Source organism: Stegodyphus dumicola, chromosome 6 (genome assembly GCF_044657685.1).
Source record: "Stegodyphus dumicola isolate Sdum_Otavi_A_Nest chromosome 6, ASM4465768v1".
Taxonomy (NCBI): domain Eukaryota; kingdom Metazoa; phylum Arthropoda; class Arachnida; order Araneae; family Eresidae; genus Stegodyphus; species Stegodyphus dumicola.
The window spans coordinates 220,646,582-220,673,697 of NC_140773.1; the positions used below are offsets into that span (position 1 = coordinate 220,646,582).

The following is a 27,116-nucleotide window of genomic DNA, read 5'->3' on the forward strand; positions in this document are numbered from 1 at the left end:
TTTTCTTGATATATTAACTTTTCTTTGGTTATGTGCATTAATTTATTATGCATTTTATTAAATTATTTCTTAACTTATATGCATATTCTAACTTTCAAGACTGGAATAATTTTTTGTGTTCATGTTTTCTTCTTATGGTCTTTCCATATACACTCATGTCCATAAATTAAGGATAATGCAAAATCAGGCAAAGGAAGAGTTAGAAGCAAAAAAAAAAAAAAAAAAATACTTATTCATAAAGCTTATTAAACAAAAGGTAAAGAGCAAAAAAAGATGCTATATGTTTGATATTATTAAAAAAATTAGCGATTTTTTTCTCATTGGAGCAAATTACAAAAAAAACCTATTTACAAAAAACCAGTATTACATAGTTGGTATGATTGTTAATACATTGTATGTCTCCCAGACGATGCAATACAGTCCGTATAACGCCTAGGCATGCTGAGTATCAAATTATTGATCTGATCTTGGGGGATATTACACCACTCAAAAAGCAATTCTCTTCAAAGTTCCGGTAGACATGTAGGAGGAGGTTGACGCGCTGCAACTCGTCGGCCAAGCATGTCCCACACGTGCTCTACTGGATTCAAGTCTGGTGAGAATGCTGGCCAGTCCATACGTGTGATATCCTCTGATTGAAGGCATTCGCTTATGATGTTTGTACAGTGAGGACGGGAGGTCATCCATAAACACAAATTGTGCGCCCATGGCGCCTCGAAACAAACATACATGTTGTTCCAGAATGACGTCCCGATAAATTTGGCTTGTCATGGTTCCAATTTGAACATGCAAGTCAGTTCTGGAACCCAGAATAATTCCACCCCAAACGAGCACTCCTGCACCACCGTAATGGTGTCATTCAATGATGTTTTCTTGGTGGTAACAGGTACCTGGAGCTCTCCACCTGTAAAATGCGAGACTCGGACTCAAGCTAAATCTGGACTCATCAGAAAACATCACACAAGCCCATTGTTGCGGTGTCCACAATGCATGCTCTCTACTCCAGGCTAACCGCAAGCAACAGTGAGTTGCAGTAAGTGGAATGCATCTGACAGGTCTATGAGCATATAGACCAGTCTGCCCTAAGCGTCTGTACACGGTCTGCCTTGAAATTGTTGTACCAGTGGCTGAATTGAGCTGACGAGACAGGTCTGAGGCTGTGCTCCGCCTGTTTCTTTTGTCTGTAACTGCCAAATACCGGTCCTCATTCGGTGTTATAACTCTGGGGCGATCTGTGCTGTAACGTCTACTCACATTACCATCATCTTGGAATCGTTGCCAAAGCCTGGAGATGACACTCTGGGCAATTCCAAGTTCGTCTGATACTTCCAGTTGGGTACGCCCACATTTCAGACAGCCGATAATTCTACCACGTAAAAAATCATCCATATGCGTCCTTTGTGTCATAACTATTCAGTTATTGCACTGAAATGCTTATAAAGCACCTGTGAACAATTTTACTTCTTTGCCTGTATTCCTTATATATCACTCTCATCCATGTGGTGTACCATTGGTGTCATCTGGTTACTTCCTGAAATTTGCATATGATTCTTGAAGATGTGTGTAGTGAGTTTACAGGTGATATATTTATTTTAGAGTTCGATTTCCGCGTGACTCCGAATTATCCTTAATTTATGGACATGAGTGTATTTAAATACACTAATCTACAGTATTATGCATATTCACAAAACTTAAAATGGTAACAAAGTTCTAATAATGAAGCATTTGAAGAGTTATGTGAGAGATATTAAATTCAGCACTAAATCTGACTGAAGGAGCAATATAAGATGTCTGTCTAGTGTACATAGCATTATGTTGTAAAAATTCTGAAACTCATTTATATTTTACCCCAGAAATTGAAATTAAAGAAAGTGAAAGATAAAGTGGCAATAATGCATATCCTGGTATGTAAGACATTTGTGAATATGAATTTAATTACATTTGCCGTATAGAGTTTCAGGACTATAAGGAACACACAAATTTGCCCACTCCATCATTTTACAGTATAGTCAGTAGTAAATTATACTAAAATATATACAGACAAAAGTCTTTAATCCGGAATGATCTATAACCCGGAACTCAAAGCTACAAACTTTCTGCGCATGCATAAACGCATTATGCATGCGCATAATACCTTTACACATGTTTGCATTTACGCATGAACGTAATACGTTTACACATGCACGTTTAATGTATAATGCGTTTAATGTATAACGGTATAAGCTAAGCTAAAATTATCTAACTATCTATTTCAGATGTTGCAGATTGCGTTGTTCCTTAATTTTCTAATTGGACCTGGCTTAATATTTTTTTCAGAATGTTAGAGAAATTTTATAAAAGTAAGCTTGAACTTTCAATTATGTCAAAAAGAATTTCCGATTCTGGAGCTGCCAAAGGATCTACAAAGCAAAAGCTTGTTTCAATGTCCATCAAATAAAAAGTGGAATTGCTGCAGAAAAATGGATAAAGGCATATCTTTTGTTTCTCTAACCATTCCGAAATATGTTTATGAATTTCACGCTGCTCTGCGGGGGGGGGGGGGACATCGCGGTGCTCAATGAACTGGAAGTTGATTTGTCAGCACTATCCTCATCTTCAGGGCAGATGTTTTTATTTTATTTGGCTTATAATTCCGTACTAAATGTAGTATTTCATCTCGATGTACTCCGTCTTTTATATGATTTAAATCAAATTCCTCGTAATTATAAATATCACGGATACACATCAAATAGTTTTCTGGTTGCAATTTTCTAATTTCGACTATGCGTAATGTATGCTTTACGCATGTGCGTGTTGAAAGAAATGTTTAATAAAGTAAACAAATAAATATTAATTTTTTTTTATTTTGATACCCTTTAGATCATAATTGCTCTTTATTTCATAAATTACAGTTTCATAGTTTTAATTTTATAATTTCCGCATGCTGTCGTACCAGATTTAAATTGATGATCTATAATCCGGAATCGCCGAAGTCCCGACGAGTCTGGATTAAAGACTTTTGACTGTATATAAAAAACATTATGCCCAAAGGGGCATTTTTTTTTAACATTTTGTATGTTACCTTTATTTATTAAATATCATGTTCTTTCTCACTTAACCCTTTCGCTACGGCGCACCTTTGTTTAAGACGCTTGTGCGGGACAGAAGGAAATTAAAGGCAGTCAACGTACAGGATGGAGGTTTTGCATCGCTAAGCCTAATTTTATAAAAAAAATCAAGAAAAAATAGTTTTACTTCTAGCATCGTAATTTTTGGTATCATTTTAGATTATTACTTGAGCTCTTATATGTGATAAAATTAGCACTTAATAATGTTTTTTTCCTTTATTTTACAAGAAGATATCTTGTAAAATACTTTTTGGAAGCGCTATTCAAATTATTCCAAAGTTTTAATTGATATAATGCATCAGTAAAGTTTAAAATTAATAAAGCAGCACAATAAAGACTATATACAGTAAGAAATAACAAAATTTAAAATGAAGACTGTGGTAAATTTCGAAACACAGAGAAGTATCACTTTCTAACTCTTAGAAAAAGTATCACTTTTTAACTCTTTAGAAAATGAATCATCACTCTCATCTGCATTATTAAATGGTTCATTAACCATACGAGTGTATTCCTCCCCTGATAAATAGCGCCTTTCTGCCATAATAGACTGGAGGTGAGGCTTTCCGAATTAAAAAGAGAAGAAATGGAAATATATCTGAAGGCAATGCAAAACGTAACAGAACTCCACATAGTAAACTTAAAAGACTGTACATAGTAGAGGGAAAAAATAGAATAAAAAAAGGAATTGTATATAAATCAAACACACGAATCTTTATATTAGCACCCCGCAATTTAAAGAGCCCACCTCTGCTTATGCTTTCCCTGCCACCTTGCAACAGTTGATGAGTAAAATACCAAAGTCGTGCAGAATATATCAAACTCAAGGTCAGGAACCTAAAACTGTGCTCATTTCAAAAGTAATGGACATAGGATGCCATCTATTGGCCTTCAGAAAAACGTTCCAGGTTAAAATGCGTATACGCATCACTCATCCTCTGAATGCAATCTCTAGTGATGCGTGGATGGGATGCCTGGCTGTAAACGTTCTTAGAGAATGCGTATATGGAACTTCCATCCTGAAACTGGTAAAAAGCATAAAATTCAATGCAACAGCAATATTGCAAAATAATTTTAAAATGAGCATATCTTTAGAATTTCTGATACACAGTCTCACATGCTGGAGATAATTTTTTTTTTTTTTTTTTCCATACAAAGTTGCCATTGCTCACTTTGAAATCGTTGAGTTTGTTACTGAAAAATTAGTTGAAGTGTTACAAAATATGAAATAGATAATAAAACAAATTCCAAATTTTAAACTAGTGCTTCCAGATGTCCATATTCGGGTGGAGATGTGCGTTATTCAAAATTTGATGGCTGTAGGTACTGTTGTTTTATCACAATGCGAGAAGCATACACACATTTATGCAGATTCTTCATTATTTAATTTCTTTAAATATAACACAGTGTGATAATATTTGGTGGAAACAATCTGAAAAGGGAAACAGACATTTAAAGTTTTCCCACACAGAATGGCAAAAAAGTGCTAGATTTGAACATAAAACTATTTTCAGATTTTTAAGCACCCAGGTTTACCAGATAAGATGTGTTAATACTAAAGATAAAATAGGCCATTTTTTTTTTTTTTTTTTAAGAGTTAATGTTTTTTCACATTATTTCAAAATACCTTAAGATTTGGTATAAAGTGAGATTACAGTTGAATGAATTAAATTAAAGTAGAAAATATGAAATTTATATTCTGCACATTAGTGTATTGTATAGATTATGGTGTTGCTATGGAAACACCGTACGAAGTTTTGCGAGTTCTGCGCATGCCCGCCTCGGATGTGCAGCAGATGGTGAGGAGAGAGCGGTGTGCATAAAGCAAGAATTCACCTTTTCATTGGAATGTTATTATTGATGTGTTAAATAAAGTTTATATATTTTATACTTGTGTCTTGCCTCTCCATGGAACTCCTACATCGGTGACCGACATTGGACAACGCACATTTTTTGATCGTTTCTTGGAATTTGGACAAAATACGAAAACGGAACATCAACAATGGAGGAAATATCAGCAGTGAAAATACCTCCTTTCATTCCTTCTGATCCATCTCTATGGTTCACGATGGTGGAATCCACTTTTGAATTAGCGGTTCCAAAGGCTATAACAGAACCAAGTATAACCGCTGTGTCGCACATTTACCTCCCGACATCACTATGACCGTGAGAGATATCATCATTTCTCCTGACTAAATGGATCCATATGGGAAAATGAAGAATGAAGTCATTTCTCGCTGTGGTCAAAGTAAATCGCAGGAAATATGTTACTTACTTGCCAGTGTGCAACTAGGGGATCGAAAGCCATCTAAACTCTTATGTGTAATGCAGCAGTGTGCAGAAAATCATAACGTGATGGATACTTTTGTTTTGGAATTATTTCTGCAGCAACTACCTGCAAATGTGCAATCTATTTTAGCATCAATCACTCTTCTAACCACACAAAAGGCTGTAGAAATAGCGGATAAAATCATCTTCTCAGGTAAGCGTAGTTTCTGATTCTTGTGCATCATCTAGTGTTACTCTGAACTGCTTAAAGAGATAAAATTGCTTCACAAGTAAGTTGCATTTCTACGACATTCAAGAAGTCATTTTCGTCATGAAACAAATCGTGAGAAAATCTCTGAAAAAAGTTATCTATGTTGGTACCACGAAAAATTTGCTTCTAGAGCAAAAAAGTGTACTCCACCCTGCAATTTTCAGAGAAATTTCCAGGGCAAGGAGTAGTGGTTACATACACCTTGCCTTCTAGTTCTCATCACCTATTTGTTCGTGATCGCAAAACCAATATTAATTTTTTAATTGATACAGGTAGTGATTGTTCCTTAATTCCAGCCTCAAGATTTGATAAAATGACTACTCCTATTTAAACTTTTCTGGCTGCAAATGTACTAAGATAAATGTATATGAACAAAAGTTATTGTGTTTAGATTTAAGTTTAAGAAAACAGTTTGTTTATCCTTTTTATGTATGCAATGTTCAAATTGCTATAATTGTTGCAGATTTCTTATATTATTTTAACCTACAACCAGATCTTAGAAATTGTTGCTTAAACAATACTTACACCAAATTAAATGCTTATGGTATTTTACATGTTGCTAGTATATATTGAGTGAAATCTGTAATTTTTAATAATCATTATGCTAAGTTGTTAAATGAGTTTCCTCATATTGTTCAAGCTCCTTGTGCAAACCAAATTGTCAAATATTCAGTTCAGCATCATGTTGAAAATTTTGGACCTCCCGTTTTTGCCAAACCACATCAACTTGCACCTGATCGTTTGAAAATTGAAAAAATGGAATTTCAACATCTGTTAGATTTAGGCCACATTCACGCATCCAACAGCAATTATGCTTCGCCATTGCATATGGTCCCTAAAAAAGATATGAATGACTGGCATCCTGTCGGTAATTTTAGAGCCCTTAATGCTTAGACTAAAAAGGACAAATATCCAATCCCTAGTATTATTGATTTCACAAGTGAATTCCATGGGTGCAACATATTCTCCCATGTAGATTTAGTCAAAGCATTTCATCAAATTCTGATTGTTCCTGAGGATGTCCATAAAACTGCTATCTGCACACCATTTGTACTTTTCGAGAGTACTCGGATGCAATTTGGTTTGTGCAATGCATCAACCACTTTTCAGAGGTTTATCGATGAAGTGACGAGAGGTTTAACTGGTGTATATGCATTTATTGATGATATTTTGATTACCTCAAAAAGCCACAAAGAGCATATTAACAATCTACGAGCTCTCTTTCAAAGATTAGATCATTATGGTTTAGCAATCAAACCCTCAAAGTGTACATTTGGAGTTTTTACCTTACATTTCTTAGGATGTAAAGTCTCTAAAGAAGGTATTTCTCCCATTCCAGATCGAGTTAATGCCATTTCTAAATTTCCTAGACCAACAAGCTTAACAGAGCTTCGCAGATTTCTTGGCCTATTCAATTTTTATCGCAGATTTGTGCCACATGCAGCGCACATTTTGTCATCTTTAATTAATCTTCTCGAAGGTCATTCTAACAAAAAGAAATCATTCTGTCCAACTAAGAAGACTGAAAATCCTCTTCCGTGGTCTGAGGATGCTGAAAAGGCATTTTTAGCATCTAAAGAAGCTCTTACAAAAAAACTACCCTCTTAAGCCATCCAATTCCTGGTGCTCAACTCAGTCTTTGGACCGATGCATCTGATGTTGCTATTGGCAGCTCTCTCATGCAACTCCAAAATGGTCAATGGGAGCCAATAGCATTACTTTCTTTAAAATTGAATAACAGTCAACAGAAATGGTCTACTTATGACCACGAACTTCTGGCAATATATGAGTCTATCAGGAGATTTCGGCACATGTTAGAAGGTCGCAACTTCATCATATTTACTGACCAAAAACCACTAACATTCGCTTTCAGACAAAAAGCAGAAAAGTGCTCTCCTCGACAACTGAGACACCTTGACTATATCTCTCAATTTCCCACTGATATACAATATGTTAAAGGTAGGGAAAATATTATTGCTGACAGATTCTCCCGAATAGAAGTAGGTTCTGTTTCTTGCTCACCTATTCTGGATTTCAAACAGTTAGCCTCAGCACAGCTCACAGACCATGAACTACAACAATTACTAACTTCTAAATCTCCTTCTTTGAAGCTCTCCAAATTTTTCTATTTTCCTATTTTCCGCTTGAAGACATTTATCTCTATTGTGACTCCACAACCAATGTCCCTTGTCCTTCCCTTTTCATTTAGACATATCATCTTCCGAAGTATTCACAACCTTTCTCATCCAGGTATATCTGCCACTTCAAAATTGATACGCAGACGTTACGTTTTGCCTAACATGCACACTTATATCAAAAACTCTGTGAAGGCTTGTGAGAAATGTCAACATTCCAAGGTACACAAGCATACAAAATCACCCATTTCGACATTTTTACTTCCTGATGCCAGATTTTCTCATATTCAAAATAATTTTATTAGCCCATTACCAATTTCTGAAGGTTATCAGTATTGCTTGACCATAAATGATCGCTTCACACGATGGCCGGAAGTAATTCCCATATCTAATATGTTGGCTGAAACAACTTGTAAAACTCTCATTATTTGATAGATAGCTCGTTTTGGATGCCCTTCCACTATCACTACTGACCATAGTCGGAACTTTGAATCGCATCTTTTCAGGGAGTTCATGAACCTGCTGGACACTCATCGTATTTGTACCACTGCCTATAGACCTCAATCAAATGGAATCATTGAACGTTTCCATTGCCAACTGAAAAACAGCATAAAATTGCAAGAGAATCCTCGCTGGACAGAATCGTTACTTCTTATACTTTTGGGTATTAGATTTTCCATCAAAGACGACATCCAAGCAACTTGTTCTGAGTTAGTCTACAGTACTACCTTAAGACTGCCTTCGGATATTTTGTGCTCAGATCAGCTTTCTCCGCTATCTCCGACACCAACATATGTAAATCGTTTACGATCTATCATGCAATCTCCGATTCCCATCGCAACATCAAAGCACTCTTCAGAGCCTATCCACATTCATCCATCTTTAAAATTGTGCTCTCATGTTTATTTGAGATTTGACTCAGTCAAGCCTCCTCTTCAACAACCATACTTAGGCCTCATCCAGTCATTGAGCGATATGATAAAACCTTTATCATCTCCGTGCACGGTAAAAATCAAACTGTTTTAATTGATCGCCTCAAACCTGCATTTTTCATTAGTGATAAAACCTTTGTCCCTAACATTAAACCTTAAAATAAGACAGACACATTGAAACCTACCATGTCACATGTTCCTAAAACTCACAAAATCTGGATGACATGTCAAATTCCCTCAACATCTGTCTTCCACCTACTATATATAATTTATATATATTGTTATTTATTTAGCATTTCATTATGCAGTTTAATTTATTATGTGTTATATATTGTACCTTTTACCTTCACATTTATCATTGTATAATATAAATTCTGTATATTTTGTTTTGTGTATCATTCGGTCTCCCTCACTGGGAGGATACTCTGTGGTGTTACTATGGAAACACTGTACGAAGTTTTGTGAGTTTTGCGCATGCCCGGATGAGCAGTGTGCATGAAGCGGGAATTCCCCTTCTTATCGGAAATAAAGTTTATATATTTTATACTTGTGTCTTGCCGCACCATGGAACTCATAAATAAATTTTTGAAAATGCAAAATTTATTAAAATGCAAAAAAGAATATGAGGTATGTTTAGAAAGAAACCAAACTTTTGATATGACATCTTTAGTGCTTATTGTACAATATTTTAAGCACTCAAAGTAGTCTCCTGTACTGGCAATACACTGTTCCCAATGTTTCTTCCATTTTTGGAAAGGCTTCTGGAGTGCATTTTCTGAGATGGCATGCAGATCTCTTGTCCTTCCAACTTGAGAAACAGGAAAAAGTCTGCTGGGGCTAGGTCCGTGGAATATGGTGGATGGAGCACGTGTGGAGTGTGATGTTTTGCTAGCTGTGGACAAAGAGCAATACGTGAGGTGGCACATAGTCATGATGTAACATCCAAATCTACTGTTTACATTGTTTAGGCCTTTTCCTGCCCACAGCATTCCTCAAACATGCTAGAATTCCCTGGTACACTTCCTTGTTTACAATCTGTCTACATGGTACAAATTTCAGGTGGACAATGCTTTTGTAGTAAAACAAAGGTAACCAACATCACCTTTATCTTTGATCTAGTCATTTGTGTTTTTTTAGACAAGGAGATTCTTTGCCTACCCTGCGATGACTGCACTTCATTTCAATTTCGTCTCATCGCCTGTTATGCCAATAAAAATGAAACCTTTTCGTAATGTCTCATCGCCTGTTAAGAAAAATTTTAATTTTTATTGGCAGTGGCAAGAAGTTCCTGGCTGATTTCAAAACAGGTCTATTTCTAATCGTCAGTCGGCAAATGTGCTATGAATTCTGCACTGATGCGATGCATCTCAAGTTTGTCACTCAAAATTTGATGGCATGGCGCTATGCTGATGCCCACTTTCTCAGCAACTTTTTGAACCATTAAATGATGATTTCCATGAATCACAGCACAAACTATCTCGGTTGTTCCAGATATCTCGATTGGTCCACTATCTCGATTGGCGACAGATCGCCTTGTGGCAAGCTGTCAAGGCTTGGGATTCTCACTGACTGACATTCTGCTGTGTTTGATATGCTTAAACCAATCATAGTACTGTGTGTTACTCATACAGTCCTCCCCATGTTCTGGCTAAGCAACGGAAATGTATTTGTAAATGTTATAGCAAAATTTCATGCATGCATATTGTGTTTTAAGCTCTTCATTGTCACTTTGGCACTAACGCGATTAATGGCTTGTGCATGTACTCACTTCAGCGGCCATAGGTCGCCAACTAAGGTCAGAGCGAAATGTGACAAAATGACAGTTTGTTATTAAAACCTGCTGCTACATTCATTCAGTAGCTGTAGCATGTTCCCTATGCTGGTTGGCACGCTTTTTCAAAAGTTTGGTTTCTTTTTGAATACATCTTGTAATTTCAGTGAAATTGGGAGGAAAAAATAAGAAATGTGTTTATATTTGAGAAACATTCAGAATTAAATATGAGATGTCTCATGTAATATAATAGTATTTTGCCCTAAAACGTGCATAGAATATTGAATGTAATGATAAATTATTCATAAGAATTATAATTGTGTTTCTTACACATTTCATGGTCATAATTTTTCAAAAGAAATAAAAGCACATACATCAGAGGAACTCATTATTTTTTCTTTTTTTTTAACAGCTATAAAATGTGCCATTAGTTTCACTGCTGATACTGTACAATGGATTGTATTAAATTTTTGTATTTTTCCCATTTGTGTAAAATTTAGATTTGTAATTTTTTTTTTTCTTTTCTTTTTTAGTGTTTGAAAGAAAGCTATGTTAAGGCAACAGGTACAGGTATTGCCTTTGATCTTAAGACTTTAAGTTTTTCTTGTACAACACCTTTCTTAAAGCAGAATGTGATTACTGCAGATACAAAGGTTTATCTAAAAGACAAATTTTATTCAGAATGGAAGTTTGAAGAAACATTATTAGATGCCAATCATTGTGTTGCTGTTGCTTTGGAGCTCACACAGATGGTAAAGTTATTTAAATGTTTATGATATTCCATATTAGCCTTTTCAAGTAGCACAAATCTTTTTGCTTAAGCAATGACTTAACTTTCAGGACCACTTAAAAGATACATAGGGAAGGTTTCTAGGACTAAGTTTGGAGCACTTTTCTTTGCATAAGAAGCTCAACTGAAATAATAATACAGTTATTTTTTTGGAAGATTTTGTTCCCTTTCCTCAGCCAAACACAGAAATTTTAACTGTTGGTGAAAAAAAAAAAAAAAAATAATAATAATTTGTACTTCAAAACTGAACAGTTATTGTTGCCATTGTAGTAAAGGAGGAATACAAGAAAATCTAATGTCATGGCAATCTTTATTTCTTACTTGATAATACAGATGTGGTAAACTCTTTCAAGACCTTAACTTTTGTCTAAGCATAGAAGAGGGTTTGTATGGTCTTCAGGTTTCCTCAGGTCTTTAGGAAACAAATTTTGGTCCTTAAAATTTTGGCCAAAATTGGCAAAAGGTCCTTAATTTTACTTTTGACATTTTTGTGTGTTTTTTTTTTTTTTTTTTTTTTTTTTTTGTGACTGTCATTTTGAGTGTGAATTAACACTCTGGCGGAATATTTTTAGTGATGCATCAGAAAATATCTATTTGATGGGTTAATGTTTGAATTCTTTACTAATAAATATAAATGGTGGATATGCGAGTTTTAGGCAGGAGACTCTGCCTTGATTGAAACATAAGCATTTTAAAGTTATTTCTTTTTTTGCAAATGAAGAGTTCATAAAATATTACATCAAAAATTTTTTCCTTTTTTGAGATATGAGTTGTTTTATTATGCAGTTGTTTTATTATTTTAAATTTGGTGACTTATCAATATTTTGGTGATATCAAGATCTGTTTGTTCACAAAATGTTTTATTCGGAGATTTGCAAATTTATGGATGATTTTTGTCACAAACATAATAACATTTATAAATATCATAAAAATAATGGTAACATATTAAAATTATATTTACAAAATAATGTTAATAAATGTACTAAAATTATATTTAAGAAATGAGAAATAAATAATGTTAATAACACACTTTTATTTTATTCTGCCATATTTTAAAGCGACATTACTTTTTAATTTTATGACTTAAGAATATTTTGATTTGGAAAAGTAATGAATGTTATAAAGCAGAGTTTCTGAACTTTTTAAGAATCAAACAAAAGCCACTGTAATTATTTTTAAATTACTTTTATTTGTTTTCTTTTATATTTTTTCATGATAAGAGTTTTTTTTCCATGTAATTGTTTTAACATATTTAAATGTGTATCAGTTTTCTGTTACAGATTCACTTTACATTTTTTTGTGTTTTTTTTTTTTTTTTTTTTTTTTTTTTTTTTTCAAAATAAATTTTCTAGCTTTTTACTCTTACAGAGTTGGTAGAGATTTTAGACCTAGCATCTCAGAAAGTTGAATAACTTAAAGGGAAGATTTATAGACTTTATAGATGAAATGAAAAATATCTCCATGCTATTAACATGTAATGGACGTGTTTAATAGGAAATTTGTGATAAATTTTTTATCTCTTCAAGATTTTTTGGAAGAACAGTGAAAACAAAATTATTTGAATTAGCTCCTTTTAATCCTACAAGTTGTTCTCATGTGTTTATCTTCCCTTAATTCTTATCTTTTTACTGGACACAAGCATTGAAGCAAGTAAAGAAACTGAAAACCAACAATATACTAAAAGATTCATCTTACCTGTCCCAGTGCACCATACACACCTCAGTGCCTTACCTAAATTCTAAAAATTTTGCCATTCTTACATTTGTTGAAGAAGAAAAATCACTGAAGACTCATGGAAGAGGAAATGGACCTTATATCATTTCATATTTATTCTCAATACTGATAATTATTAAAGAAATAAAATTAGCAGTTTATTCTGTATATTCTAAGTACAGGCAGTTCTTTAGAAAAATATTTTATTAATTTTGAAGAGTAATTTCATCAAAGAAGATATTGATTTTATAAAAGAGAGAAAATTATGCTTCAGAGGTACATTGTTGAAATGTAAACAAATTAGGATAGGAAACATTGATGTATACGTTAAAACAAATAGAAAAGATGCTTAAGAGAAGGAAATTGAATGATATATATGCATGTATATCCGAGGTGACTATACAAGAATATTAAAGAAAAATTCCTTCCACAAGAGGTGACACAATTTTTCAGTCATTTTCTAGTTTCCATAAATTTGGCTTTCAATATTTTGTGAATAATCAACTTCTGAATATTTTAATTTATGTTAATTAATGCTTTTGTACAAATTTTTGTTAATAATGTTTCATTAAGTATCAGTTATGTTTTATTTCTATCATTATCCTTTAATTTTGATGACCAGTGTATTTTTTGTTTGTTGTTGTTGTAACTTTTAATGTATAATTAGAATCAATAATGTAAATTATAATTGCTGTAAAATATTCTTAGTTCTTTTTAATGGATATTTTTAGAAAAAAAAAATATAATTGTAACTATGTAAATAGTATATTGCGACTAGGAATATTTAACTATGAAATTTAATTATTTATAACTAACTGCTTATCCTTAAGAGTTATCTCTACATGTTAAGATAAGTTATGGCCTTTCCTTAATCCTTATTGTAAACGTAAGATACAACACATAAATGTAAAAATTAACATAAATGTTATTCCTTACAACTAATGAGACTTAAAGTAATGAAAATGGGGGGGGGGTGAAACCTATCTCCTCTGTTGTTTCAACAGCTTATTGGAACTTTATATTAAATGCTGTATATTAACTGGATTACCAGCAAATCTACACGAAGCTAGGACACTAATTGTATCAGATGAAGTACAGCTAACGTCCACATCTGTTATGCTCAGTGGCTGTGTCTCTTAACTTATGAAAGACATAAAATGACCATATGTATATACATATATATTTGTTTCTTTGTTTGTTTAGCTTTTAAGTATTTATTTAAAATGGTTCCTTTTTAAGATATAAGATATATACTGAGTTTAAAGTAAAATAAAAAAATCCAAAGGCCCAGTTTTTCAGCAGTTATCTTACAGCACACAGGGCTTGTGGCATGTGCTACTATAATAAATAGGCACTGCGTGCTTCATAACTACAAGCTGTTTAATATATATCTTGTACAAAAGATCATTTTTAAGAATTTAAGGCATCCTTCTTATGTGTTTTTGTTATCATTGAACTGCTAATAATTTTTAGTTCCCAAATTCATTTGGGAAATGAGCATAACTAAAATTTAAATGATGCTTCATTCAAATACTTTTTTTTTTATTTCCAATCAGCACTTGAATTAAAAATGATAAATAATTTGCCAATGATGTAGAATTGGCCAACTGTCCTCTCCAGTCTTGTCGTCTTAAATAGTTGCAGTAGTAATAGTCAGTATATAGATTTGAAGTAATTTGAATGTGTTCAGCTCTAAGAAGAGCATTATCTAGTTTTCTGCAATATTTCATTCTGTACTCTTTTTATTTTTTCATAACTTAATGAAGGAAATGTTATAAATATTTAATATATCATTACCATTTAATATTCACTTTTCATGCTTTTATAAATATTTTAGAATGTTCAGCATGTGAATCAACCGATGAATTTTACCTTTTTGACATTTGAAGAACTAGTCAGACATAGCAAACCATTTGAAACAGTCACTGAGAGCTTTTGGGAAGATTTTAAATCTAAGCAGAAGAAGTACTAATGCTTTATTGGAAGTAAAATGTTGTATATATCCTTTTTCACAGTTTTTGCTGTCAGGTGAGTGAAAAATAAATTTAAACTGATATTTGTTTCAAATCTCAAAATAATATCATAAAGAACAATTTACTGTCTATTTGCAATAACAGTAATTTCTAGTATTTTAACTAATGGTATCAGTCAGCATTTAATACTGTAATATATGAGTATAATGCCATATTTTTAGTATTTTAACTAATGGTATCAGTCAGCATTTAATACTGTAATATACGACTATAATGCCATATTTATATTAAAAAAGTCATTCAGATCTGAAATACAGTGGGTATTACTTACTTCAGTTGTTTCATTGTGATATAAATGCCATTTAAATTTGTTCTCAAATATATTTGTAGATAAATTTTACAGTTGTTTTTTGAACATCATAAAAAAATTATACTTGTTACTGTAGCACCATCAATAATAGATCACAAGACCAGTATTTTCAGAGATCATTAAGCAAGGATCTTTAACTGTATTCTCAAGATTTCACACAGTAGGCTTAATGTTTTAGAAAAGAACATTCCATTAGAAATTAGGCATACTGTACTAATTCAGAAGTCAAACAACAAAAATCAGCGTTATATTTTCAAAATTTTCACAGGACTAGTTTCGATGGTTTTACCGAACCACCATCCTCAGCTGCAAAACTGCAAAACAGCTAAGGATGGTGGTTTGGTAAAACCATCGAAACTAGTCCTGTGAAAATTTTGAAAATATAACGCTGATTTTTGTTGTTTGACTTCTGAATTAGTATTTATTCGGCATGTTATTGTGTCTTAATTAGGCATACTGTATTAGAAAAACATGAATAATAATTTAATTATTCAGCTCCTTCCCAACGATCTTCAGCAATTCTTACTAGTAGTTATTGGAAATCTGCACAAGGTATCAGAAAAACTGGCCTACCATCAGTAAACATATGTGACAGTTGAACACTCTTGGTGGTCTCTTTTTGCCAACCTAACGCATAGAAAGCAACAGTCATTTTAAAAAATGGCGACACACTGAAATTGCATAAAACAGAAGCAATTAACTAAAATAAAAATGCCACGAACATTCATAATAAAACACTTTCTTTTTCCCTAGTCTTCTGCATGTGCACAAAGTGGCCTGTTTTAATTTATATATATATATTAAGAAAAAAAAAAAAAAAAAAAAACAGAGAATTGCAAAAAATTAACTTGATTGAATGTGCATTTCTACTACTAGACAAAATGCCACATGTCCGAAAAAAATGCAAGACTTCCTTTTTCATTAGTAGGCAATCTCCACTGTGGCATTACAGTTTGTTAGAAGGGGAAAAAACATGCTAATCACAACAAGCAGAAACCATAAACATGACCCCCGAATTTCAAAATTGTCCACATTTACCATCACTACCACCGAGATGGCATTACGCAGTTTCATAATTCATGCACAACAATTAATGGGTTGCCAGATAAATACATTTATGTAAAATTCTGGGTTGCCTACTTTGACAGCATAGTGCTTTGCCCTGTGATTCTTATCAGGGTTGTGTGGACAATACAAGTGAAAGAAAAATTTATATTTTAAATGAAAAGTATTCATAAAATTTCATCCAATAAGTTTTTTATGCAATATTTAATGTAATGCTTTTCTTTATATGTAACTTCCAACTTTGAAATATGAAAAACAATGAATTTTTGGAAGCTTTCAACACTCCATGTTGATTTCAAAAGAGTACTCCAAACTGACTTAAATTCACTTACTGTGCATGATTCAGGTTATTGAACTTGTAGGCAACAATTATTATTGGTCATAATAACTACAACTACTTCTACTAGATAATGACTACTACTTTCACTTCACCTTTAGTTTCAGTTTAGTTTCAGAAGGTTGTCATGCCATAAAATCAGTAAGGAGTTAGTGAGGGCTACAAAGAATAATAAAGATGTTATATATGGAAAATAGTGATTCTTGCTTTTTGATTTTTGCTATTTAAATTATTATAAAAAGAACTTAGCAAGCAACCACATACTTGGTGACCTCAGAATTATTGATAAAGATGTCAGAAAGTGAAGAATCGGCGATTAAAGAAGAAATAGCACGGGTAAGTGTTAAAATACCTCCCTTTTGGGCTGAAAAGCCAGAGATATGGTTTTATCAAGTAGAAGCACAGTTTTCTATTTGTGGAATAACTGCTGAGGAAACTAAATTCAACTACTTAGTATCGCAATTGGAAGCAAAATTTGTAGAAAGTTTATGGGATATTATAAGTGACAATAGCAAAACCAAATATACTGCTGCTAAAGAACGTCTCTTGAACACTTTTAAAGAAAGTGAAAATAAACGTTTACAGAGACTGCTAACAGGCATAGACTTGGGAGACAGTAAACCTAGTCAACTTTTACAAAAAATGCGAAATCTTGCTACCGATGGCATTTCGGATAAAGTTCTTAAAACACTATTTCTGCAGAAAATGCCAGATACTGTGCGCAATATTTTAATCGTTAGTGATGAAGATATCGAAAAACTAGCTCTGATGGCGGATCGTATCATCGAAATGCAACCAAAACAAGAACTATACTGTGCCAGCAGTATTGTTTCTCCAGGAACAGATGCTATTGCTGAATTACGACAACAAATTGCAGCTTTGGATAATAAAGTCGAAAAACTAACTGTTACAAGAAATTCTCGTTCTCGCTCAAGAAATAGCAGTCGATCATCTAATAATTGAAGTAAATCTCGGAGCCGTTATAACCCTAATGGCAAGTACTGTTATTTTCACTTTCGTTTTCGAGAAAAGTGTTTTCCTGATAGATGCAAACCCCCCTGTGCATGGAAAAACAGCTCCTCGGAAAACGAAAATCAGCAGTAGAATTAGCGGCAGACTCTGCTGCTGTAAATAAAGAAAATTGCCGTAAATTCCGCTTATTTATCACGGACAAAAAAACAGGTTTACATTTTCTGGTTGACAGTGGAGCAGAGGTAAGCCTTATTCCTCGTACTTCTAAACACAAACTTATTAGTGACTATAAATTATATACTGCAAATAATACAGGAATTGATACTTTTGGTACAGAAGTTTTAATTCTTGATCTTGGTTTACGCCGAGAATTTCAATTCCCATTTATTGTAGCAAAAATTAGTAAACCCATATTAGGTGCAGATTTTTTAAATAAGTTCAATTTATTGATTGATATAAAGCATAAAAGGCTAATTGATGGTGTGACGAACCTTGCAGTTTATGGTGACATCGCACCCATCTCTATTCATGAAACTGTAAATACAACGGGCAGCTTATGTAAATATTCTGATTTATTTGCTATGTATCCTAGTATAACAAAACCAAATTTTCTTATTTCTACTGTAAAGCATAATGTGAAACATCACATTATAACTCAAGGACAACCTGTAAGTTGTAAAGCAAGACTATTAGATTCTAAACGGTTGGAAATAGCTAAAAGAGAATTCAAATATATGCTGGACAATAACATCATTAGTCCGTCCAGTTCAGAATGGGCAAGTCCCCTACACATAGTGACAAAGAAAGACGGTTCTTTCCGCCCATGTGGGGATTACAGAAGACTGAATGATTTAACTGTACCTGATCGTTATCCCATTCCTCGAATTCAAGATTTTCAACATATTTTAACTCATAAAACTATATTTTCTAAAATTGATCTCTTTAAAGCGTATTTTCACATTCCAGTAGCAGATGAAGATAAAGAAAAAACTGCTATTATCACACCTTTTGGTCTTTACCAATTCAATGTCATGAGTTTTGGTCTCAAAAATGCCCCCGCGACCTTTCAGAGGTTCATCATTGAAGTTTTTTATGGCCTAGACTTTGTGTTTCCATATTTGGATGATGTTTTGATTGCCTCTTCTTGCGAGGAAGAACATCGTTTACATCTTAAAACAATTTTCCAGCGTTTAGATAAATATGGTCTCGAATTAATATTAGCAAATCAGTTTTGGGAGTACCTGTAATAGACTTTTTGGGCTATCAAATATCTGCTGAAGGTTCAAAACCTCTACCTGAAAAAATTAAAGCTATCACAGAATATCCGTTTCCAGAAACCATACACCAACTTCGTTCCTTCTTAGGACTGATCAATTTCTATCGGAATTACATTAAAAATGCCGCAGAAACTCAAGCTCCTCTTCATGAACTTTTGAAAGGATCTACAAAAAAAGATCGACGTAAAATACTATGGACCAATGAAACCAGAAAAAGTTTTGAAAAATGTAAACAAGATATTGCTCAAGTAGCGTTGATGGCCTACCCCAATTTGGATTACCCTCTGGCACTTCTCACAGATGCATCCGATTTGGCTATTGGGTCAGTTATTCAACAAAAAGAACCAAATGGATGGAAACCTATTGCATTTTTTTCAAAAAAGCTTAATGATGCCCAGAAAAATTATAGCGCTTACGGTCGCGAGCTTTTGGGTATATATTTATCCGTTAAACACTTTAAACATTTACTTGAAGGCCGCGATTTTACTATTTATACGGATCATAAGCCCTTAACATTTGCTTTTAAGCAGAATCATAACAAAGCATCTCCCAGACAACTCAGACAGTTACAATATATCTCACAATTCTCTACTAACCTACGCCATATAAGTGTTCAAAACAATGTGGTTGCAGACAGCCTATCTAGGATTGAGGACATCGATTCACCTGTTGTTGATTTTGACCTGATAGCAGATGCACAAATTAATGATGATGAACTGCAACAGTTGAAATTGCATTCCAAATCATTGCATATTAAACAGCACCAATTACCATCAGGAAAACTCTTATATTGCGATACCTCTACTTCTAATATCAGACCATTCATACCTCAAACTTTTCGGATGAAAATATTTAATGCAATTCATGGTTTAGCTCACCCTGGAATCCAAAGTACTGTAAAAGAGATTACTAAAAGATTCATTTGGCCGGATATAAAAAAAGATGTTAAACAGTGGGCTCAAACTTGTATCGATTGTCAGAAAAATAAAGTAACTAAACATACAAAATCAGAATATTCTCAATATCAAGCACCAGACGAAAGATTTAGTGTTGTGCACATTGATTTAATTGGGCCTTATTCACCTTCTAATGGATACACTTATTGTTTGACGTGTATTGATCGGTTTACCTCTTGGATGGAAGTGGTACCGTTATCAAATATCACAGCAGAAAATATAGCAAGAGTCTTTTATGAACATTGGATAACACGATTTGGTGTACCTTCTTGTGTTATTACTGACAGAGGAACTCCATTCATTTCGGAACTGTTTCGAAATTTGGCTTCGCTATGTGGAGTAAAAGTAAACCATACAACTTCTTACCATCCTCAGAGTAATGGGAAAATTGAACGTCTACACCGTACTTTAAAAGCAGCTATTAGATGTCATAATTCTCTTCATTGGACAGAAACATTACCAACAGTTCTTATGGGTTTGCGAGCTGCTCTACATGAGGACTGCAAGTATACAATAGCTGAAATGGTTTATGGCAAAACTATTAAATTACCTGGCGAATTCTTTGAAGAATCAAACATGCCAATATCTAATGATAATTTTGTAAGTAATCTTCGAAATCAGATGGCCCTTTTAAAGCCCTATCAATCCAAATCCAAATGTAAACAAAAGATTTTCATCCCAAAAGATTTGTACACATGCTCGCACGTGTTTCTGCGGGTTGACAGAGTAAAAAACCTTTGGAGCCCCCATATGAAGGACCCTTTTTGGTACTGCAAAGGACCCCGAAATATTTTCTTCTATCAATTAAAAATAAACAAGTTAGTATCTCTGTGGATAGGTTAAAACCAGCTTATGTGTTACAACCTAATGAACTTTTGTCTCCAACTTCAAAAAGTGATCATACATCTGTGCCAAGTAAGCAAACATCAGTGCCAAGTCAGCAACTAGAACAACCTAAAAAATTAACACGATGTGGAAGACAAGTAAAACTTCCAGTTCGTTTCAATGACGTTATTGACTCTTCTTGAACTTATAACTCTTTCATATTAATTTAAAACTTAATTATGTTTTTTTGTGTACATAATTTCAATTTATATATTTGTATCAGTGTTATTTGTATAGATATTTGTATCTTCTCTCCCACCATGTTTTCAGAGTAACGTAACTTTGTTACTGGTAGGGGAGTGATGTAGGCAACAATTATTATTGGTCATAATAACTACAACTACTTCTACTAGATAATGACTACTACTTTCACTTCACCTTTAGTTTCAGAAGGTTGTCATGCCATAAAATCAGTAAGGAGTTAGTGAGGGCTACAAAGAATAATAAAGATGTTATATATGGAAAATAGTGATTCTTGCTTTTTGATTTTTGCTATTTAAATTATTATAAAAAGAACTTAGCAAGCAACCACAAACTATTTATAGTAATATTCTGATGTAAAATATATTAAGATTAAATTAGATATTTTTAAATTGCATGCTCTTTGGTTAATTGCATTGTGTAATTTTCTTACATTTTTGACAAGGAAATTCTTCTAACTTTAAACTCTCAATTTTTCTCAAAGCAGTATATATGGCTCTTCTAATCTAGAAATACAGAGCAGTTTAAAAAAAAGAGCCGCTAATATCATACAGATAATCATAAGAAATTTATTAAAAATGAAGTTAAACTTTCTGACAAATTTAATTATGTATGACATGATGAAATTTTAAAATTTTACAAAATCTGCAAGAAGTGATATATTGCCAAATATAGTACATTTGCAAATTTTCAGTTTCCTATTCATATCAGTTTAGATATTAATTTTTATAATACTATGTATGTGAGCAAATGTCTAAATGAGCAAACGTATTAAGTTTTTTGCGTATTACCGTTGTTTAAAAAAAAAAAAAAATGTTTTTAGTTACCAAAGGGAAACTTTTCTCCCAGAATCTGCTACAAAAATATACAAAATATATTTTTATGTTCTTCAAAAGATTTTTGAGTAGTTTTCACACATTCAAAAATAAATTATTGGAACTTATTAATTAGGTATTTTATTTTGCATTTAATCTGATCAATTCATTAGACCTATTTATTAACAACATTAGTTTAGTGATTTTATGTCTTGTTGATTTCAGTATTTATTTGTAGTAGTAAATACATTGTGTAAAAAGTAAAATTTTATTCTGAGTAAATAAAATGCTCACTTATGTGTTATTTTCAATTTAATTAAATAAATAGTAAAGGTTTAAGAATTCTTTTTACAACCTTATGAGATACGAGAATATCCGCATAACATTCACTTAAACATTGCAATCCTTTCTTGGAAGTTAATTATAATCAAATTCTTTATACTTTATTTATGATATCTTACATGCCTTCACTTAAATGCAAATTTTTACCTTTTTTTTTTTTGGCAAGCTGCAACTTGCAGTCAATATGATTGCGAAAGTCTAAAAATTGGAAAAACATTGATTTAGACTTTTTGTAAACCATATCTTAAATTCATTGGATAAATGCATTCAATGTGGTCTGGATATTGTTTCAAGATGAATTAACAGTTGCTTAGTCAAATAATGAATTTGGGGGTGGGAGAAACTCCCAAAGCCCCAGTCATGTATCAAGGGATTTTAAGGAAAAACATAGTAAAATTCTGAAGTAATATAACAAATGATTGAAAAAAAATTGAAATGTTGCTTGCAGTGTAACCAAAATAAAGCAGGTGAACAATTTATAGCACTTCCATTAAAAAAAAAAAAAAAAAAAAAAAAAAAAGGAGATGATTAAGGCAAATGGGTAGCATTTACATTACCCATGAGGAAAAGCATTATACCCACACAGCTGCTCTGTTCATCATGATTTAACCCTTTCAGGACGGGCGTCCCATATACGCATTTCCTAAGAACGTCTCTTACAGCCAGGCGTCCCATCCACGCATTAGTAGAGATTGCATTCAGAGGACTGGTGATGCGTATACGCATTTTAAGGTAGAACGTTTTTCTGAAGGCCACTAGATGGCATCCTATGTCCATTACTTTTGAAATGAACACAGTTTTAGGTTCCTGACCTTGAGTTTGATATATTCTGTTTGACTTTTATTATTTTACTCATCAGCTGTTCGAGAGTGGGGGCAGAGGAAAAGCGTAAACAGAGGTGGGCTCTTTAAATCGCTGCGTGCTAATGAAAACATTCTCGATCTGATTTATATCCAATTCCTTTTTTTATTCTTATTTTTTCCTCTACTATTTACGGTCTTTTAGGGTTACTGTACGGAGTTTTTTTACGTTTTGCATTGCCTTCAGATATATTTCCATTCCTTCTTTTTTTATTTAGGAAAGCCTCACCTCCAGCCTATTATGGCGGGAAGGCACTATTTATCAGAGGAAGAATACCCTCGTATGGTGAATCATTTACTAACGCAAATGAGAATACTGATTCTTTTTCTAAGAGTTAGTGATACTTCTCTGTGCTTCGAGATTTACCACACTCGTTTTCATTTTAAATTTTGTTATTTCTTACTGTAAATAGTCTTTATTGTGTTCTTTTTATTAATTTTAAACTTTATTGATGGATTTTATCAATTAAAATTTTGGAATAATTTGAATAGAGCTTCCGAAAATTATTTCACAAGATAAGCAATTTTTTTTAAGTATATTTTCATGTAAAATAAAGAAAAAAGTGCTAATTCTAACATATTTGAAAGCTCAAGTAATAATCTAAAATGATGCCAAAAATTATGATGCTAGAAGCGAAACTTTTGTTTTTCTGATTTTTTTTTTTTTATAAAATTAGGCTTAGCGATGCAAAACCTCCGTCCTGTACGGTGACTGCTTTCGATTCTCTTCTGTCCCACACGAGCGTCTTAAACAAAGGTGCGCCATCACGAAAAGGTTAAACCCACCTTGAACCAACTCTGGTCAGCAGTTCTACTGCTTGGTTGCCGGTGGCTTTGTATTTTTAAAACTTTTGTAATTGATTCAGTTTGCTTATTGACAATTAGTGTAAATAGCTTACTACTGTAGTCATTTTTTAACTACATTGCATCTGTGCTGTGCATTTAATCTGTAATCAGTGAATTTATTGTCATGTAAATAGTCATGTTTGTATTATGTATGATGTATCATTCTGTAGTAAAATGTTTTCCTTCCAGAGTTCCTAATATTTGGACTTAATTTTTCAAGAATTAAATTTTTATCAGTTCTTCCTTTTATTTTATGTGTACTGACAGCCAAAAATGTTGCTTTTTGTCTCTTCATTCATTATTTTACATTTTTGTTGTATGAATTGATCAGCTTTGCGACTTTCTTAATTTTGAAATTCACCAAAGGCGAATTTGGCTGCATGGCGAAATCATCCTATTTTTAATAGTTTCTGACTGCCTATCTATAGAATATTAGCAGATAATTATTTTACCATGATGTATTTTTAGATGAATGGATATTTTTTTAAAAATTGAAAGTTCAAGTTTGAAAGACATTTCTTTTGAGGAGGGAAGGAAAGCTTTTTTCCCCCTTTAATATGATGAAATTAATAATTAGTATAAAAATTATTGTGTAGAAAACTTAACTTATTAATGCATCATATACTAATGTAAAAAAGCTAAATACTGATTAAAAATTAAACATTAATTAACTGATTAAACATTGCTAGAATTATCTTAAAACTTCTACAAGTAGGAGATTGACATTTCAGATCAAATAAAATTTAATAAGACAAATTATGCTAAAAATAACTAGGGAATATTTTTTAATAAATACCAATTAAATTTTTAATTTATTGCTGGAGAACATTTTCCTTAGTAGAGGCTAAAAATTAAAAACCAGGAGATTTGGTGTTCTACTAGGAGAGTGGTATATGAGTTGAGATACCAGAAGTCACCTGACAAAATCAGGAAACTTGGTAGCTGTGTTTATATGAAAAGACCTTATACTTACTTAAGCAACATTTTCAGAATTATTATGAAATGTAGTTTATTAATTAAACTGCACCTATTTGTTTTTCTTTTTCTGATCATTTTTGGTATTTTTCTTGCTAAGTTTGGATGACAGAGCTTAGTTCTAATATTTTAAACCGATCATATTATTTTACATCATCAATATTTTAATGATATTATTTAATATCATTAAAAGATTTTATCAGTTCTAAATTTGTTTTATGCCTGCTGCGTTTTCCTTTCTTTGAAAGATAATATTAACACCTAAAATAAAAAAATTCCTAATGGTTTACTTGTTTTTAAATGGTATCATATTATTTAAAACCTAACCCAGGCTTATAAGTTCATAAATAATTTGAGACTTTGTGTTGCAAATTTCCAGCTTCAAGTTTGAAGTATAATAATTTTTGGAGTAAGAAAAGCTATTTGAAAGTGATATTAAGAGCAAACATGGTGTATTAGTAAATCAGTGTAGTATCAGTAAATAATTTGTGCCAAACATTGCAATTTTATTTCAGACTGATGAATATGATGCAAATATAAGGGCGAGTCAAATGAAAGTTAGCCAATGCGAATATATGACAGAGTACTTTATTTAAAGGTAGTCTCCATGAACATTGAGACATTTATCCCATTGACAAATGAGCCGCATGATCCCCGTCTCATAAAACTCCTTGGGCTGTCGATTCAAAAAGTCTGTAACCGACTCCTTCACGGCGTCGTCCGACACGAATCTGGTACCCTTGAGATGTTTTTCCAGTTTCCCGAAAATGTGAAAGTCGCATGGCGACAAATCTGGGTTGTATGGAGGATGTTGCAGCGTGTCCAACTTGAACTTTGCCAGTTGTGTCTTAACCACATCAGCGACGTGGGGACGAGCATTGTCGTGCAGCAAGATCACACCATTCGTCAATCTTCCAGGTCGTTTGTTCTTGATTGCGACACGCAGCCGATCCAGCGTTGCACAATATCGCGAACTATTGATAGTCTCTCCACGTTTAGCAAATTCAATCAGTAATGGCCCCTGATGATCGAAAAAAAAAGTCAATAGCACCTTTCCCGAGGAAATGACAGCCTTTGCTTTCTTCGGGGGTGGTGAATTCAAATGTTTCCACTGTAAGCTTTGCCAGCATGTTTCTACTGTAGTCTACTAGTAGTGGTGGCACCATGATTCGTCTCCGGTCACAATTGCAGACAAGAAGTCGTCACCCTCATTGTGATACCGGATGAGATGAGTCAAAGCAGCGCCGAACCTCTCCGTCTTCTGGCGGTCGTTCAAAATCTTGGGCATCCATTGAGCACACAAAAGCCGATAACCGAGATGATCATGAATTATGATGTGAACCGAACCGTGACTGATGTTCACACGCTCTGCCAGTTCATCGATGCTTATCCTCCGTTCTTGTCTAATCAGCTCATCAACCTGTGCAATTGTGTCGGGGGTGATTGCAAGGTGGCTTTGGCCCGGTCTTGGATTGTCTTTCACGTCCTTCTCTGAACCGTTTGCTCCAACGCTTCACAGTGGCCAATGCGATGCAATGTTCACTGTACACAGCAGTCATACGGCGACTAATTTCATGTTGGGAAACACCTTCAGCTGTCAAAAACCTGACCACACCACGCTGTTCCTCTTTTGGAGCGTCTATTATGTCACGCTACCGTCTTCAACCCAGTGTAAGAGCGCCTTAAAGAACTTTAACCTCACACTTTCACGCCACTTTCGTAAATGAAGGCTGTCTCTGTGCTACGCGCATGCGCAGCAGATGATGGACCGAACCATTCTTGCTTAGGAGGGGTTGGCTCACTTTCATTTGACTCGCCCTTATATCATCTTTTCTGCCTGCTACATTTAAAATTAGTATTGGATTTTTAATATTTTGCTTTTGAAATAGTTTTTGACATCTTATGATTATTTAATTCAGACCCAATTATATTTTAATCAATTCCTAATCTTTGGATTTTTAATATTTTGCTTTTGAAATTGTTTTTGACATCATATGATTACTTAATTCACACCCAATTATATTTTAATCAATTCCTAATCTTACAGATTTTCATTATTGTACATGAAGATCCCATCAGATGCATCACAGAATAACCAAATATTGGATGATGCTATTTGAAATAATGAAGAAATGGAAGTTTTGTGAACTTACTTCTTTCAAAGTTCACTATGAGATTCACTTATAAATCATTAATCATGTATGACATCAAATTATTTTTTATTATATTTTGCTATGAATAAAATATTTTATTACATA

The 27,116-nt window shown here is 33.2% G+C and overlaps 1 protein-coding gene and 1 pseudogene across 2 annotated transcripts in view; both read left to right on the plus strand.

Annotated features, from left to right (window-relative positions):
- Positions 1–27,116, plus strand: part of LOC118201054 (L-aminoadipate-semialdehyde dehydrogenase-phosphopantetheinyl transferase) — a 35,178-nt gene extending 8,062 nt beyond the window's left edge. Inside the window, exons 4-7 of one of the 2 annotated variants that reach the window (XM_085819554.1) lie at positions 11,015–11,045; positions 11,163–11,233; positions 14,822–15,012; positions 26,906–27,116. In XM_085819554.1, the coding sequence (XP_085675680.1) occupies positions 11,015–11,045; positions 11,163–11,233; positions 14,822–14,956 (237 nt within the window). In that variant the 3' untranslated portion in view covers positions 14,957–15,012; positions 26,906–27,116. Of the gene's footprint in view, positions 1–11,014; positions 11,234–14,821; positions 15,013–26,905 lie in introns of both variants that reach the window. The other variant, XM_035373077.2, reaches the window with a different exon arrangement.
- Positions 5,107–5,831, plus strand: LOC146996970 (uncharacterized; annotated as a pseudogene).